Source organism: Humulus lupulus, chromosome 8 (genome assembly GCF_963169125.1).
Source record: "Humulus lupulus chromosome 8, drHumLupu1.1, whole genome shotgun sequence".
Lineage (NCBI taxonomy): Eukaryota > Viridiplantae > Streptophyta > Magnoliopsida > Rosales > Cannabaceae > Humulus > Humulus lupulus.
The window spans coordinates 130,623,975-130,643,503 of NC_084800.1; the positions used below are offsets into that span (position 1 = coordinate 130,623,975).

Here is a 19,529-nt window from a genome sequence, read left to right on the forward strand (position 1 = left end):
AATTAACATACACGTGAGATACACGTGACTGTTTAAGTGAGTATGATATGTTCGACCATCGACCAGAAGAGAAATCACTCAGCAGACATCCTTAAGATATGTACTTTTTCCTTTATGTAATAATTGTGATTTCCATTATTATTTAGATACGTCTGTATTAATTGTAATTAAGGCCCATCGGCCCATTTATAACTCCTTGAGCCTATAAATAAGATTCAAAGGGCTCAAGAGAGGGGACTTTTAATTTTTTGAACTTTAGAATTCCGAGAAAGAATTATAGTGTTTTTATCCACCAAAATTGTATTCAACCCGAAGATTGTGAAACTCGTGAACCCTAGTTCATTGATCACAGTTTTTGGGATTCTACATCAATAAGAACACTAAGTGGACATAGGTTATTACCATCACTAGGGTCGAAATGGTATTTAACTAAGTATTAATAAACATATCTGGTCCAATTCTATATATTCTCTAATATATAAAGCACCTCCACTAAAGTGTCCTACCACACTAGTGATCCGGATCTAGATCACATGTATTCATAATAGTAATGGACCGTACTTACAGTAATTAATCTAAAGATTCCATAACATTATTTTATTGCGAACTATTCAAGTTCATTTATCTCAAACACAATCCTCACGTACCAATACGTGGTTGAGATCACATATATGAGCTTAGGAATTTTTCTGATATTTACAGAATATTATCACATAATAATATAGTCCATAAAATATAAGCATAACAAATTCAATTTATTTATTTATTTCTTAAAACAATGTCTACTACATATGCTTTCAAGGCACAATTCCCAATAGCACTTGCAATCATTAATTTGAGTTCATCAATGCTTCAATCATATACACCACCAGAGCTACCAAAGTTTTCTCCCCAAGCTCGTCACTCAAAGTCTTGTGTTGTTGGTGTGACGTGCATATTAGATTCATATCTTGCTAAGCTTGAGGGCATTTGCAATGACAACCTTCAAGTTGTCTTGTATGACGCTTATTATGGGCGTCGACCACTCATTGATGTGCTTCGACATATAAAACACTAAGGTAGACATAGATGACAGTTGATACAATGGAGCAATACTTTGGATTACAAGGAAGTTTTCTTTTACTTTTCTTTTATTTATACATTGGGGACAATGTTTAGATTAAGTTGGGGGGAAGGGGTTTGATTTTTATTGTTTTGCTCATTGTAGATATCTTAATTTGTTTAAGTTTTGTTAGGTCGATATTTATTTTATGTTTTGTTTAGTTTTTCTTTAGAGTGTTAGTGTGAATCAAGTTGGCAATAATTAGCCGATGATAATATGTTGAATGATATGTTGTATAAATTGAATGAGAATGAAGCTATAAAAATATGTGTGCTTGGTTTAATAATTCTTTCCATTTTTACGTTGTCTACTTAAATAATTGAGAGCTTAATCATGATTTTTAATAAACTTTATGTGATTGAATATTATTTATACTTGCTGAATTTTTAAAATAAAAATAAAATACGAGAATGTTGTTATTCTAGAACTTGTTTGCTTGCTTTTTGAGTTGAAATCATAGATTATGCATGCTTAGGAAGATGATTTAGGCAATTCTTTGGAGCGATTGAGCTTTTCAAGCCAACCTTGATGTATTAAATCATTAGTTACCAATTTTTTAGCTTAATGTAAATCTTTTTGTTATTTGACACTTATTTTGGGCCTATTTAAAACTTTGTTATTTTTTATTTCCTTTGATTTGTACTATGAGCATGTGTAAAGTGATTGGAGAATGATTTGTAATTGGCTTTATACTTAGAAATCTGTGTCCATAGAAGAAGAAAAATTGAGAAAGAAAGAAAAAATATTGAAAATGAACTACACTCTAATTGAAAATACAAAGAAATAAGTTTGGGGGAGTGTAGTGTTAGGAAAAAAAAGAAGAAAAAATCCAAGCCTATCAATTCTCTCTCAAAGCAAGAAAGATTGGGAAATTTGGGAATGTTTTGGGTTTGTAAGTTCGTCATAAGATTGGTTTATTTGGTTTGTATGCTTATGGTATATTTGAGCCTAAATGACTTATTCATCTACCTTTAACTAAACTGTTCAATTATAAGCCATGAAAGTCCTATTGATTTTTGAGCATGTGTTGTCAACATTAGTGGAGATTTGTAAGTATAACAAGCTTATGGGATAATGATTGATTATTGACTGTAATGAAATAATTTGGTGAGCATGAATTGATTCAAATGCATTTTATTTATTAATCATGATTATGAGAGATTTTATTTTTGTTTCGACTTAAGTGAATTGGAAAAATATTTTGATTGAAAATCTCGATTATTAGTTTATTTTCCTGAAATTATATAAGCATGTTATTCATAATATTTTGAGTCTTAAATTGTTGTTGTTGGCTTGATTCATTTGTGTTGGTTGTTTTAAGTCTTTAGTTTGGTTTTTGTTTGTCTTTTCTGTTCTTTACTTGAGTGCGAGTAAATGTTTAATTTGGGGGAATTTGATAGGATAGATTTTTAATACTTTTTAGTCTTAGTTTTTTTTGTTTTATTATTATTATTATTATATATTTTTAGTTCATTTTATGTGTGGTTGTTGTATTTTTCAGGTTATCATTTGTTAAAAAGATATTTGATAAATATTTCAAAATTTACTTGAAATATTATCTTTAATCAAGAGAAAAAATAATAGAAGATATTTATTTGAATTGATTGGAGAAGATAAAAGAGAATTCAAACTTAAATTGTTGGAAAAATCTAAGATATTTTGAATCTGAGATAGTTTTGGTATTTAAACCATATGTCTCGAGTCGCTTATCCAATTTACGTGTGCTTGGTGGCATAGTAAAGCTTATTCAAAGACTTGTTTCACAAGAAAAGTCAAATTCGGATGTTTATGTGGTGATATTTGACCTACAAGATTACACAAGCTAGAGTTACGAGATTTTAAATTTAAATAAAGATATTTTGGAACATAATCAAGTAACAAATGGAAACATCTAGAAAACTCTTTTCACAACCTTATCACTATAAAAAGAATGTTTTAGACTATTTTAGATGACTCTCTTTTTCTTCTTTACCTCACTCTATTTCCTCTCTTTCTTCTCTTACTTCTTTTTCTATTCTTTTCCATGAACTAATTTTCATTTTTTGGGTTTTAAGATAGTATTTTGATACTCAATTATTATTCAATGCAAGTTTTATGATTTCTTCTTCATACTTGTGATCTACTCAATTTCTGTTTAATGTTTGTGAATTCTTGATCACCATTTGCATGATTTATATGATTTAAATTCAAAATATGAAAAGTGAGAGTTAAATATGCTATAGTTGTTTAGACACAAATTTTGACATTGGACGAGAGTGCCTATATGGTTTGTGCAGCAATTAGGTTTCTATGTTTAATGGTTGTTGTATGTTGAAACTTATCACAAAGATGTATAAAGTTTGCATATAGGGTTGAGATTTATATATTCTAATAAGAATATAGATTGCTTTAGTAAACCTGCTATCACAAGGAGAGAAATAATAATAAAAATTGTATTGATGATATAATAGAGTGGATAAATGATGAAATTAAATACCCTAGATTTTTCATCCATTGAGTTATTTGTTTCATTTTATTTTCAATTATTAATTTAATTATTTTGTTCTTTTTTCTTTTTATTCTTGAAATCCAATATTTAGTAACCAAATCAAACTAAGAAATTAATTCATTGGTAATTTATATTCAATCATTGGGAACGATAATCTATTTATCACTTTATTATTTGTTTACGATTGAGTGCACTAGCGTACATAATTTGCCAATTAATAGGGTCGAAGCTTTCAAGATGCATGTATTAGGCACAAAACAAGTTTTTCTATTAATGGGTATCTTGATTTTGCCCCCAGTAACCTTTTGCTGATGTAGTAAACAAGTTTTTTTTTTACTTTCTTATCATCCCGAACAAGTACTACACTAATGGCATGCTCAATTGTGGAGAGGTATTAGTACAAGACTTCCACTGTGATTGGTTTTGACAAGATTGGTGGCTTGGTAAGATATTTCTTAATGTAATGCCCTACTACCCAGGGACTGTTACGCTGTGTATTTTAAACATTGCTAAACTCGCTAACCAAGTCATTTGGCCATAATCGTGTAACTAAATGTGATTAACGATTTAGGGTTAAAATTTTTGGTCAAAGATACAATGTTTCACTAAAACGTTTGCTATAAACATTAGGATCCCAAAAATACAATTTGAAGGTTAATTACAATGAAAGAGTTACAATCAGCCAACCTATACGGGAAAATAGGGTTTAACCCTAGTTCCTCTTTAAACCCTCGGCCATGGTGGTAGAGTAGCCTAAGCTCTCGAATCCAAGGATGGTCCAACTTTCTTTTATCTTTACCTGCACCACATAACACATGTGAGCCGAGGCTCAGCAAGAAAACTAAAACATGCTCATAAGCAGACAATAACATGTCACGAAATCATAATAAGCATGCCAAGCAGTAATAACCCTATTCATGCATGCTGGCAAGTACAAATAAATGTTTATAGAGTCCTGGGCATTGAGTAGATGACTAATAAGTGTTTCCGGGGACCTGCGCCCTGAATAGATGACTAGTAAGTCTTTTTGTAGTCCTGCCCCTAAATATATGACTAATAAGTCCCTCTGGGGTCCTGCGCTCTGAATAGAGGACTAATAAATCTCTCCAGGGTCCTGCGCCCTGAATAGATGACTAATAACTCTCTCTAGGGTCCTGCGCCCTAAGTCATGTGACATTCCAGTCACCTAAGCCTTTTAGGTTTGGCTCTGAGTAACTAGGCTTAGGCTAGCCAAGCGCTTTAGTTTTTTTCGTCCAATAGGTCGGTCAAGCATTTAATGAACATGTTGATTAGATCTAATCATTTCAGCCTGCGTTAAAAAAGCTAATGCTGCTCTTGAGTCAAAAGTCAATTCCATATCACCAACCCTCAGTACTATTGTCGATCATAACTGATAAGTCAGAGCTTCACGACCAGTACTAAACACCATTGTAGTTTCTTAACTAATAAGTCAGTGATTTCTCAATGAGATAATGCACACAGACATATATCATATGTCAAATATCCAGATAAAAGGCATTCATCATGCTTAATCAATAATCAAAAGCATGATCATTATCATGCACAATTACAGAGACTCAAGCTCTGATCAATTCAATATTGAACATTCATGCCATGCCATAACCACATGTATCACATGCATCACATACTAGTTGCAGTTTTCTTACCATTGGTCCATGCACAGGAGAGCAATAAATGACCCTCAAGCACGATCATGTGTCCAAGCCGCTAGCAATCACCTAGTAACAACCATTAAATAAAATCTCATCAAAAGCGAGTAAATAAATACTTTTGGACCAAGTCCTAGCCTTCGGGACGTCGAATCCTACCCAACTGGGCAGTAGGATCAATCTGAAGACCTTAGAGTAAAGTTCCCACAACTAAAAACCAAATTTGGCCAAAAATGCATAGGCGGATCGCGACTTGCCTCACTCACAGAGAGCCCTTTGCCTGGACTTCAGGGTGCGGGCCGAGACTTGGCCCTCTAGAGTCGCGACGTGCCCCCCAGGCAGACTCCTCCTGGTTCTGGATTAACTCAAGTCACGACTTCCTAGTACAAGGACGCGACTTGACCATGAACTCAGCCATTTTCTCCGTTTTCTCCCATTTAAAACCTTCCAAAAACCTATCCAAACATATCCAAATGCCAAAATCAAAGTTCCAAAACATCCCAATGATCCAAAACCATCAAAATCCAAATCTCAAACCATCCAAAAACTCATCAAAACATAAAATCCAATCATAGATTAAAAACTTGAAAACTTAAAACTCGGACTACCTCTGATTGATCTATTTCCCAACTAAAACCTCCAGCTAATAAGCTTCTAATCTTCCCTAGAATCTCTATACCTCGATCCTTGCCTAAATTCGAGTCCTAAAACTTGAGTTTCCTTCGAAAATGTGATTGGTGACAAAAAGGGAAATGAAAGAGAGAGAGAAAGAAAGTTCTTTTTATTTTTAACAGGTTACTTCGAGCTTAACTAATCTTAAGCAAATCCTAATGATCGGGGTCTCAAAAATGGCCCCTGGTGTAAAATAGTCAAAATTCCCAGAATTCCCTCCTAATCTCACTATCTCCCAATATATCATGAAATAATGATTCCCATTACCCAATATCCCACTAATGTGATAAATACCCCTTGACTCACTACGAGTCAAGTATGGGTCCCGTTGTGACTTTCCCACTAGCTTGCTCCCTAGGATCGTCTCGTGCCGAGTAACCTAAACATACTCACATAATAATGTGTTCTCACATACACATATATGCCAAATATCCATGAAACTGGCGAAATTATGAAAATTTCCCAATTAAACAGAAATGGTCCCACATGCATATTTCAAACACCTAACATGCATATCAAGTCATATTATAATATAACTCACATAATCGCATAATAATGCACATAAATATCACATAATCACATAATTCCATAATTTTCCATCCTAGCGCCCTAATCAAGGCCCTAAGCCTTATTAGGAAATTTGGGACGTTATCACTATACCCTCCTTATAGAAATTCTGTTCTCAAAATTTTATCTGACTAGCCCGGAATACAAATCTCGCATATATGATTCCAGCTCCCAGGTTCCTCCTTTGACCTTACTATTTTGTACACTACCTTAACCAAAGGTACAACTTTGTTTCTCAGAACCTCGTTCTTTCTATCTCATATCTGAGCTAGTTATTCCTCACAGGATAACTTAGCCTCTAATTGCAGATTATCATAACTCCACACATGAGTCTCATCTAGCACATGTTTCCTCAACATGGAAATATGAAATACACTGTATATGGCCGACAGTGCCAAAGCTAGGGCCAATCCATAGGCAACCTGACCGTTCCTATCCAGGATTTCAAACGGTCCTACTAATCTAGGGCTCAACTTGCTCTTATGTCCTCACCCCTTTCCATGGTGAGACTCTAAGGAAGATACAATCTTCCTCTTGGAACTTCACATTCCTTCACTTCAAATTAGCATAACTTTCCCATTTACTCTGAGAAGCGAGCATCTGAGATCTAACCTTTCCAATAGCCTCAATGGTCCCCTAAACTACCTCAGGACCCAAATATAACATCTTAACCATCTCATCCTAGTAAATGGGCGATATACATTCCCTACCATATAGCATCTCATAAGGTGCCCCTCCAATAATTGGATAACTCCCTCTAATTCACCATCAATTTGAGAATAATAAATTGTACTAAACTCCAACTATATACTCATCGCCTTTTATAGTCTTCCCCAAGACCTCAAAGTAAAAGCAGGGTCCTCATCTAATATGATAGAGCTCAAATTCCATGAAGGCATACTATCCCTCTCACATAGAGACTTGTATATTGATCAACTGTAGTACTCGTCCTTACTAATAAAAGTGAGCTGACTTTGTATACCTATCCATAATGACCCTAACCGAATCATGCTAGGCCACTATCCTAGGCAACCCCACCGCAAAATCCATCGCGATGATTCCTTACTTCTACTATGGAATACACAAAGGCTGTAATGGACCTACTAGTTTCTAATACTCTATCTTGACCTGGTAACAGGTTAGGAACCTTGCCACATATTCAATCATGTCCCTTTCCATCCCAGGCCACCAATATAAAGCTTTTAGATCCTAGTACATCTGCATGGTGCTTGGAAGAAGAGAATAAGCGATGATGTGAGATTCATCCAGAACCTTCCATCTAATCTTAGTGTCCATCGAATTCTAAGTTCGATCCCTATATCTCAATAAACTTATACCTGGCACTGCATAATCCTTAGCTAATCCAGCTATGACATTCCCCTTAATTCTTTCTGTCTGTGGTTAACTTAACTGTTTTTCCTTTGATCCTATCTGAAATGATAAATTGATTGTGTAATATTGGCCAACTAACCAACCAGTAACTCTACTCTAGTTCTGGTCATATCCTTCAAATATCATGTTGCTTAGGCAATCACCTTTTCTATCAATGAGATATCATAATAATCTATAAATTGGTTCTGATCTGTAGGAAGACTCAGAACTCTTCCCCAAAACACATGTAATATCCTGCTCGTCCAAGAAAATCCTATCCTCTTAGGCATTCCTTGACCTCGGCAAATCTCCAGCTGAGAGTATAACGCAATATTGTCGATAAAGACGATCACAAATCTAATTCAGATAATCTTTGAATACCCTGTTCATTTGCTCTGTCAAAACAACTAGGGCATAAGCCAAATCTACAAGACATAACTCAGCACTCTTAGTGCCCTTATCTGGTATAAAAGGTAGTCTTCTACTTACCTTTCTCACTGGTCTTTAGCTAGTAATAATCAGATCGAAGACCCACCTTGGAGAATATCGTCTTACTTAATAATTGACCTTTTAGTTCTTACAACTCTTTTTAAGCCATTGAATATGGTGTCCTAGACATGGTTCTGTCCCTGGCACCCACATAATCACCATCTCTTTGTGTAAAGGTAAACCAGGCAAATCATCTAGAACATATCCACAAACTTACAAACTAATCCAGTCTGTCCTGGTACCACTGACACATCTTAAGTGCTATTCGTCACACTAGCTAATAGTCCTATGCATTCTCTAGCAATAGGTCTCTAGCTCTAAATACATATCTCATAAACATACAAGGTCCATGCACAGTGCCAACAAATACAAGGGTTACCATCCTTTCCTTGGAATCTATGATTGCCCCATACTTGGTTAACCAATCCATATCCAGGATCATATCGAAGTCATTCATAACCAACTCTATCAACTGATGAGTCCTTCACTACAAGAAAAAATGCTTTTAATAACACCGAAAGTGTGTTATCAAAACATACGATAACACTTTCTGATGTGTTAAGACCGACTATGTTATCGTAGGTCAGGGTACTTTACATAACACTTTATCAGTGTTATACAGATGTGTTATTGTACTATCAACGATAACACAATTTATGTGTTATTTTAATATATAGATAAGTGTTTAATTATATTATTTATAGTCGATTATATAACACTCTTTTTGTGTTATACTACATTTTAGTATAACACTTTTTTTGTGTTATCCTACACTTTAGTATAACATTTTTTTTTTGTGTTATACTACACTTTAGTATAACACATGTGATATATTAGCTTAGAGAAACATAATCTTTTTTTACTTACACAAAACTAGGAAAACAAATATGAAAGTTGAAGCCAAATAAGGTAACATAAATAGATTTGTATTAATTACTCAAATGTAATTACAATATTTAGTCGACTAGTCTAGGCTTAATAAATCATATTACAACATAATTTATGCCCAATTTAGATTCCTTTATCACTAAATAAAAAACAAGAAATGCATACAAAAATTAGTGAAATACATTCTTCCATTCTAAAGGCCTCAACTACAAATGTTGTCAAAAATTGCTCCAAAGAAATCATCTCAATATACCTGCACATTGTAAAAAAAAAAGTCATTTTATTATTAAGAACATAAGTAACCAACAGGGCATCAAGTATGGCATCCAAATTAACAAGTAGAATGTGAATATGGCTGTTAGAGATCCTTTATGAAGCTCATGCTATTCCTCTTATTCGAGCAGTTAACAATAAGTTCGAGTGGAATAGACAGATCACCACAAACTGATAAGAACATATACAAACACGATGGCCATAGATAACAGAGATACATACTAAACAGCGATGTGTATCTGGGTGTTCAGTGTTCAACCTCAGTAGTTGCTTTACAGCTTGCACTCCAAAGACAATTTAGTCATCAGTTAGCCTTATGCAGCTCAAGACAAAAAGAGGGTCAAAATAAAAGCTTCTAAGCCACACGCTTAAACAAAAGCTTACCTGAAAGGCAAGCAAAACCTTCTGTGGGGAAAACCAAGGGAACCTAAAAAAAAAGACCACAAGAATAGGTGGGGAAAAACCTGAAACATAAATAGCCAGTAACAGCTCCAATACACACAAAACTTCTAGACAACTACAAAACCCAACAATAACTAAAACCCATATAAAAAAACAAGCCTAAAAATCAACATAATAGACAGCTAGTCACCTATAAGATCTACATTAATATATAACATAAGAAACAATATACAAAAGATACCACTTAGAATACCTTATACAAAAGCATTTCCCCATGTTCACAACGTTCATTATCAGGAGGAAAATCATCTTCTAGTGTCCCTTCATATGCTTCCAGAATTTCAACTGCTTTTAAAGAACTAACAAGAAAAAATCAAATTTAATAGACCATAACTTATACTCAAATTTAATAACCCAAACACACAACCAAGAAGAATATATCCACTGAAAATGTAAAGAGGAACTATTCTTACATATTTACATATGTTGTATAGAAAGAAAAAAAAAGTATTGTTTGTATATATATATATAATACTTAAACACATGTACAAAAGAGAGGAATAACATTTTCTAAAAGCAACGGATGGACTGTATTAACTTCCACATGATTTATTTGATCTAGATTTTTAAAAGGTTCAGCTTACATCACACTATATAACAGACTTTTTGACAATAAATTCAGAACATGAATTACAATTGTAATTTTGTACTGAGAACAACTGCATGAACCATGACAACTATTAGCAAAAAATTAACAACAATAGCATGACCAATGTCAAAACCACTGTTTGAAAATATGAAGTCATAGATCTACAGTCTATAGTCTAGAAATTTCCAGTTGTGTTTAAAGCACGAATCAATTTGAATTATGAATGAGAGAACATAAGTTTGGAAACTTCTTGGTTGTTTATATCAAACATTAAGTATTTGAGTAACATTAGTAAGTGGGACCAACAAGAAAAACAATTTAGGTTTGTCACTATAAATGATGGCCACTAGAAAGATAAATATATAAATAAACGATCAATAAATAAGGTCAAATTCGTACTTTGAGTTTAAATGATGAGCAACAGCAAAGCCGATCCAATTCATACGATGATTTGATTTTAGAGACAAGAGCTGTTGTTTTGTCTCAACAAACCCTGCCAAATCTCGCATTTGCGCCTGTACCACAATAGATAAAGAGCCATCATTAACCAAAACAAATTAAGAATTTAAATCAAGAAAAAGGCACTACTCACAAAAAATGATGTAATAAACAAGCATGATACTAGCAGCTATATTTAACAAGTGTCATGTATTCCAGTTAACTTTGAAACAAAAAATATAAGTGCTAAACTTCAATATTGTTTTTAAGTTACCAACAGAGCATAAGTCTCTAAAAGAAGAAAATTAACATCAAAAGCATACCTGTAACAGTGACAGATCCCGCAAAATTTCAATATTGTCTGGATCGATCCTCAGTGCATTTCTATAGCATTTGATTGCTTCCCTGTATTCTCTATCGGACCAATAAAGAAGACCATAAACATGCCAGCATACATGACTTTTAAGATCGTTCTGCAAAGAGACAAGAAAGCCTTAGAGAACTAAAGACCCTACTGATTTTGAAAAAAAAAATAGAACATTAAAATTTTAGACAACACCCTCACTTTTAATCCTTGCCGAACAAGCTCATATTCTTCAGATTTATGGTCCATGCAATTTAATGTCAACCCCTTCATTTAGACTTCAAAATTCTATTAACTTAAAACACTAATATAGCTATAATTTTTCAAGCAAGGATAGTGATAACTAAACTTATTGAAGTAGCACTAATGAAATTTAAGTTGAGCTTTTTATGTCCCACGACATAAAAAGCAACATTCCATCATATGCAAATCAAACCTCATAATACCAAATTTCTATATCAAACCTAAAAAGGTGAGAACAATTGAAAAGGAAAAAAGAACTCTTCTAGATTTAGTGCCACAGGGAGGAAGAGCACATAGCATCTAAAAGATGGAGCTAAATGCATACCCTTAATTCATCATATGCCCAATAATATTGAGAATGCTTTCCTCCAGGCCCACCAAAAGCTTCTTGCCGATAGTCAAGCAAGACCAAGATTTTCTCCCTCACTTGCATATCTGCCTAAATGTTACAATCCACGTGTTTCAAAAGTGACAATCCATACAAATTCTTAATCAGAGAAAATAATTTAGATGCATAGAGAACTAGAAGAGAACACAATTCCACCAATAAAAGTTTGGAAAATAGTTACTAAACAAAAAGACGGGGAAATAAACGCCTATCCAACTTTGTTTGGCAAAAATAATATCCTTAACAATTCGGACAACTTAGAGCAATGCGAACAATGCTCTTTTTCTCACTATCTTCTACAATTTACACTCCTCTCATTACCTGACAAGAGCAATAAAAAGTTAATGTCTTAATATTAATTTTCATCTTATGGTAATAAGATTTCACATGTCAAGCAATAAGAAGGAATATAAAAGAGGGTGAGCATAGAGTGCTAATGATACTTCATTACACACAAACAAAGCACACTCATAAATGAAACTTGAGCCTATGCTTCAATAAATTACCAATTTCCTTGAACGACCAAACTCAGTGAGGAATGGCCAAATGGAACATCAAAAATTCTTCCAAATATCCATTTTATCGGTATTGCACTTTAAATAAAGGCACCTTTAACAAACATAATAATTATGCAATTTAAACCTAATTGAATATTTACTTCTATAAAATAATAATATTGTCTCAATAATCAGATGTTACCTGAACTTGGATTTGCCCATCTTCTGCATTTAGAATCTGCAGCGACAGTGTTCCCTGAACATCAAAGTTACTGACACCACCATCTCGTTTCAGTGTTACATTTAGTTTCTCCTCAACAGCCAAAGTGACGGGATCAGTTAAAGGTGGGGCAGATGATCTAGATTGGCCTGCTTTTGGCTGCACATCTTCAAGCATAACCTCCCCTTCTGCTTTCAAAGACTCCAAGAACTAGTTAGTCCTTTGTGATTTCCCTAACTGCATACCAAGACCTTTCGGAGGAGCATTGGCAGCCGAAGGTTGACGACCTGAACCTTGTTAATATAGAATATACAATTAAACCAATGGTGTTGGAAGAGATGAAATAGATTTGATATTTGTCACAAGACAACCAAAAAAGAACTTAACGAAGCACGCTCTCAAAATTGAATCTTAAATGAACTGACCAGTTCAAAGAGTATAATTAGGTACTGCTGAATTATTTTGAAAGAACTGAAAGTAAAGTTGAAACAAGTATCAGCATTACACATCAAATTCAATATTAAAGAGCATGAACAAACCTTTAGACTTGATAGAAAATGGATCGATCTCAATGTTCAATCCAAAACCAGAACCACTCCCAAAACCGCTTCCAGTATTTGAAATGCTCATCTCACTAAAGCTACTCTGTATTCTTCCTAAGCCCATCGACATAAACCCTCCCTTATCACCCCTATTCTTTTCAATCTGCAAATGATATGATGATGCACAATGTTGATATAACATACAAATGAAGGAAATTATACAATGAATAAAACTACTGAATAGGCCATTTCAGAAGCCTCGTATAGTACCTTGCTTTTGTCAATCTCACTAGCTTTACGTTTCATGACATCTTTCGTCTCATTAATCTTGCTCTGCATTACAAGTTTGTGCAGCTTCTCTTCATGACTCTCCATTTCCTAGTACTGTTTAACCTGAGCTACAGTTACATTTTCCTTGTGTCCAAGAGAGATGACCTCGTCAAAAGCAAAAATCAGCTCAAAAGCAGTCCTGCAAACACCCTCTTCATCTAGAGACATAGAATACTCCGGCACTTAAAGCTAGTTAAGGAATAAACTTATACAGATATTTCCACCTACTTATTTAGATAGCAATTTGATGGAAATAAAACCCATTCAAATTGTAAAATGGATATACTGTACAAACGACTGAAAAAAAAATAGGGGAAAAATTGAATAAATAAGACCAAAAGAAACACCACAGTGACATATACATGGCAGAAGGCTCAGCTGGAAATTTTCAGGGTTCACCAAGACCCCAATGTCATACTTTTCCTAACTAAGAGATTTGTGAGGCAAATGAAGTTGTTGACATTTTCGTAAAGGCTTCAACATGCCAATATAGAAAAATGATTTCTTATTTTGCAAAGTGAGCTAATGGTGCACATGAATTTAAGTTCACACTTAACAAAAGTGGAGTAGAGCAAAAGAAGTGGAAACAGTCTTTGTGCTCTTGCCTAATAATACATCTCTCATGCCCTTTTCATTGAAATTAGAACATACATGGTAAGAATAATTGACAAAAGGCAGAACAGAAAATATCTATGGTAAAGGGGGAAAGTTGCCAAGTTATTCATGTGATATAATACTTTTTTAATAGAGAGAGAAAAAGGGCAGAGAAGAATACACATGCTAAAACATTTCATAATAAACCCAACATAGAAACATGTAAAAAAATGGCTTTTGTGTGGACAATGTGATAAAAATCATAAACCGTTTAAAAAAAAAGATACAAGCTTTGAGAGCAGTCACAGTGTCTCCAAATCTTCCAGAATATTGCTCTGTTTGTTTGTAACAAGTAGAAAGTACAAAGCTTCAATAGGCTGGTAAACATAGCGAACATTTTATGTCTCAAAATATGTATGTTGTTTTCCAGTGCCTATCAACTTTGGGAAAGCTGCAAGAAGACCTTCTATTCTTATGCGAGACATGTCCACAAATTGTCTAGAAACAAGTACTGCCAAAGCAAGAAATAAAACCACCAATTAGAACTCCTAATCACTTGCAGAATGAAACTTAACAACATTTTACTCATGTACAGATGAAAATAAATAACAATGCCAGGTACTCGAGGACAGTGAAAAATTATATGTAAAAATGGTGCTTGCCCTTAAAATCAAAGAAATTACTGCAAGGATTTTATATGCAAGAAAGAAAAGGAGAAGGTGTAGAAAATAAATAAATAAATAAAGAGAAAGGTTTAGACAATGCCAAGAGGTGTACCATTATTCTGAAAGTTTCATTCACATTCACATTCCTATCCCATTTTACCCAAAACAAAAACAAAAAAATCCATTCTGAAGTTGTTGCTACAAAATAACTTTACTATGTGAGAAAGCAGAGTTTAAAGACTTATGAGCTACCAGAAACCTCCATGAACAATGTACTTTACCAATTCCTGTCAATCAATCTTCTGATCTGCCTATAAAATATGGCCTATATCCACGACAAACTCTTTCCACAATTGCATTCTATTAGGTAGCTAACATAAAAATAATAAAAATCTAAACAAAACTTCATTATAAAATCCAGTTTTACATCGAAGTGGTTGTTTCATTACCATCATCTTAACCCATAATATAACATTCCTAGGGTAGTTTAGACATTTAGCAATTGAACTGTACACGAGACAGCACAGTAGCAACTGAACAAGACATGAGTTCTGCAATTACAATAAAAGTATTCTCTCTTGTCCAGCCCTATGTAATTACATGAAATTTTGAAACTGACAAACTCAAAACTCAAATATTACTGATAAATAAATTAAATAAAAAAAATGTAGGACAAACAAATACACATCTTTCCCAGACTTGGTTACGATGGAAGCAGCAAGAACAACCTACGTAGAAAGTGAAGATGATTGATAAGCAACAAATAAATGTAATACATATTTATATATATATATTTGCAACAAGATAAATGTAATTTAAAAAAATATATAAATGTCAAATTTTGAAAATGCAAAATACTTGGTAATATTTACAAGCATTTAACCATTTCAATCACTCAAAATTATTAATGCATGCTTATTTTCATTGCATGTCTCCAAACGCGAAATGGACTACTTACCGATGCTATAACTCAAATCCATAATAATGATAATAGTAGTAGTAAATAAATAAATAATCAAACATCAAAACCCAACTTTGAACAAAGGAATAATGGGAAGAGAAAACTCTTACCATCTTGTTATGTCGAGATATAAAAACAAACAAGCATGACCAAAATGGAGATTGTATCCAGCACCTAAAATGCAGAAATTTGGTGAACTTAAGACATTAACACAATTGCCAAAATCAACAAAATATGGAGTATCATCATGCAACCCAACGTCGTCATTCAACTGTTGATAATCAAATCACATACTCTTATAGGCACACCAATGCATGCTAAATACACAGTAGTGGAAATATTTCGAATCAGGGAATGAAAAACTTCACATATGTATTAGGATTTAAGTCTACAAAAGATACTAATTTTAATAAACTTGTGATCCCATTTCACTATAGATCTCTAATGTCTCATAGAAATTCGTAGACAATATTATCACCACCCCGGCGAGGTACAACAAAATTCACCAAGAAAAAGTTAGGCCTGACAAGAATGGAGATTTGAATAGAAATTATTTCGAAACTAGATCCAATTCACCCTGAGCATTCAAACACCCGAAACAGTAATTTCGCTAAGATCTAAGACAACATAAGGTGGATCACGTTTGGAAATCCAGAGTAATAAAACAAGATCTCACAAAGTAAAAACCAAAACTTCCTACGGAAGCTCCTAAAGAAAACAAACATTCCCAGCTAAGTATTTCAATATGCTCCTTGAGTGAAAGCAGAGGCCCATGAACAAACCCTGAAAGTATTACTCACACTTGATCTTCTTCTTCTAGTCCAAGCTAACAACCACGCTTGGTTTTACACTCATTTCCTTATGAATTTCTTTGTTTCCAGTAGCTTGAGTTGAAGAGCTCCCCGTTGATGGGGTGTGGCCGGGGAAGTCAAAGATCGAGCACAGACGAAGGAGAATGTCAGCCTCTCAAAGGTTAGGTTTGGGTGTTTCAGAGTTGAGGAAGAAGAACTGGGTTCGGAATGAGATTGGAAATGAGGAGGTTTTTTCACTTTTGGAAAAGTGACTGAAACTATTCTAAAGTTAGATAAAAAAAAAATGTGTATTATTTGAGCGGGCTTTCCACAGATGCCGCCTTTTTATTTCATTTCCCTCTTTTTCATTACTGAATTTTTTACTTTACTTATTAGTTATTATAATACTTTTTCAATAAAGTTATATTCTTGTGTTGTAGAAAGGGTTATTTGTTGTAGTGTTCTCACCATAACCTAACCCATCTCTTAAAATTACCAATAGAATATCACATTCTCATCAAAACATAACCATGTAATTTGCATATCAAGTCTATACCTCTCTAGATGCAATAAGAAAATAACAACATGGCACCAAAACTAGTTAGCATTATACAAAAATCAGAACAAAGAAGCTGACCTGCCACTACTGAGGAACCAGCCTCAGTCTCAGTCTGTCTCTGGCTCTTACTACGTCAAAGCGAACACTCGAGCTGGAGTCGAGCTGTCCGACCCCATTTTCTCATCTGTCCTCAGTCTTGGGCAGTCCTTAATGAGGTGCCCAACCATTCTACAAAAGAAACATGTCTGTGCGTTGCATTCCTTCAGATGATGCGTCTTGCACCGAGTGCATTTTGGGTAAAATTTCAAATTTCCGTCCTTGCCCTGATGGCATACCGCAGCACTTCAGAACCCCTTTCCTAAACCAGAGATACTGAATACATTGATAACTCCTCTTTCCTGATCATCATTTTCCCTACCTGATCAAACCAATGGAGGTATCACTACTTAAGCACTACGCTCTCCAACACTCTCCTTCACAATCTCATTTCATGTGCTCTCAACAGCAACAACCTTCCGTACCACCTAAGTGTAGGTAGAGATTTCATGTACTAGGGTGACTCTAACGCCCTGAGCTATTATGAAATTCAATCTCTGGATAAATATTTCCTTCTATGCTACATTCGTGGGTACCATATCAAAAGCAAACTTGGCCAACTCATCAAATTTATTAACATACTCGGTTATTGTTGCATTTCCCTGAACCAGGTCCATAAACTCATTTGTCTTAGCAGTCTTAACTGCATCACAGTAATATCTTTCATGAAACAGTTGCCTCAATTCTTTCCATTCCATCGCAGATGTATCTCATGTCTGGGATACCACTTCCCATGACGTCCAGCATCTTCTCGCAACACATATGTTGCACAAATCACCATATCGTGACCTACCACCCCCAAACTATCTAGGATGGAACTGATCATTCCCATCCATTGCTTAGCTCTAAATGAATCTAGGCCTCCCTAAAAAATTGGAGGGAAATATTCTTGGAATCTACCACAAAGAAATTCCCACCTGTTCTCAACCCTAGGCTGAGCCAATATTGGTGCCACTCCTGGCATAGCAAAGGAAGAGGTGTTCCCTGACAGAACTTGTTGTGGTTTTAAACACCTGATCTCATCCTCTTTCCTCTACAATCTTAATTGCAAATATGTAAACACCTGCTGCAAATTCTGAGGGGCAATTGAAGAACTCAGGCCCTAGCTGTAATTCTCAGCCTCGGTATAACCACCACCAGGTCTCATTAACTGCCATGGGTACATAAACTCTGATTGAATCTGCAGTCAATAACTTGACCCATTAAACATGATGAGCACATTCAAAAGCCTTCCCCATGGGAAAAATCACAGAGCACCACATTCACAAACCATTGCAGTGCTAAAAACACGCCCACAACATTCATAAATCAATCATAACCCCTGCTCTTCCAGCATACATACCATGCTCTCAACTCCGACATACAAATAACATGTTCATATTTTCACTGAGCAGGTAATCATATAATCATATCAATAGTCAAGGGCTAAGCCCTAACAGAATCTCATGCTCTCTAATAAAGCGTGCAGGTAAAGCATTTACTTTCTCTTTAAGCAGTTTAGCACATAACCACATAAATAGTTACCATACCTTGAGTGAAGCTTGTCTTTAGTGACAAGTGTACATGCCCAGCTTGTCTACAGGAACCCTTAACCTTGGCTCGCTCTAATACCAAGTTGTAACGCCCTACTACCCAAGGACCCTTATGTTGTGTATTTTAAACAGTGTTAAACTCGTTAATCGAGTCATTTTGCTATTATCGTGCAACTTAATGTGATTAACGGTTTAAGGTTAAATTTTTTTGTGAAAGATACAATGTTTCACTAAAACATTTACTATATACATTGGGATCCCAAAATACATTTTAAAGGCTAATTACAATAAAAGAGTTACAACCAGCCGACCTATGCGACAAAATAGGGTTTAACTCTAGTTCCTCTTTAAACCCTCAACCATGGTGGTCGAGCAGCCGCATATGTACACATCGTCACCTAAGCTCTCCAACTCAAGAATGTTCGAGCTTTCTTATACCTTTACCTACACCACATAGCACCCGTGAGCCGAGGTTCGGCAAGAAAACCCAAACATGCTCATAATCAGACAATAACATGTCACCAAATCATAATAAGCATGCCTAGCAGTAATAACCCCATTCATGCATGCAGGCAAGTACAAATAAATGTTTATGGAGTCCTGCACCCTGAGCAGATGACTAATAAGTCTCTCTGGGGACTTGCGCCCTGAACAGATGACTAATAAGTCTCTCTAGGGTCATGTGCCCTAATTAGATGACTAATAAGTCTGTCTAGGTCCTGCTACCTGAATAGATGA

General features: G+C 34.8%; 1 protein-coding gene and 1 pseudogene across 1 annotated transcript; both read right to left on the reverse strand.

Moving 5' to 3' along the window:
• Positions 1-9,296: 9,296 nt before the first annotated feature.
• On the reverse strand, positions 9,297-16,240 carry LOC133796066 (coatomer subunit delta-1-like; annotated as a pseudogene).
• LOC133793540 (N-terminal acetyltransferase A complex auxiliary subunit NAA15-like) lies at positions 10,094-12,049 on the reverse strand. The gene is made up of 4 exons (XM_062230868.1): positions 11,942-12,049; positions 11,333-11,482; positions 10,971-11,086; positions 10,094-10,281 (listed from the first exon to the last, which is right to left on the reverse strand). Exons 1-4 carry the CDS (start codon positions 12,047-12,049, stop codon positions 10,167-10,169), a joined length of 489 nt encoding a protein of 162 aa, XP_062086852.1. The 3' UTR covers positions 10,094-10,166.
• Positions 16,241-19,529: the final 3,289 nt, after the last annotated feature.

Bases quoted from the DNA above. Each gene is read 5' to 3' on its own strand.
- LOC133793540 (XM_062230868.1), bottom strand. From the start codon at position 12,049: ATGCAAGTGAGGGAGAAAATCTTGGTCTTGCTTGACTATCGGCAAGAA. The intron at 11,483-11,941 runs GTATGCATTTAG...GTCTCTTTGCAG, and splicing joins GGGCATATGATGAATTAAGG to AACGATCTTAAAAGTCATGT. The intron at 11,087-11,332 runs GTATGCTTTTGA...ATTGTGGTACAG, and splicing joins GGGATCTGTCACTGTTACAG to GCGCAAATGCGAGATTTGGC.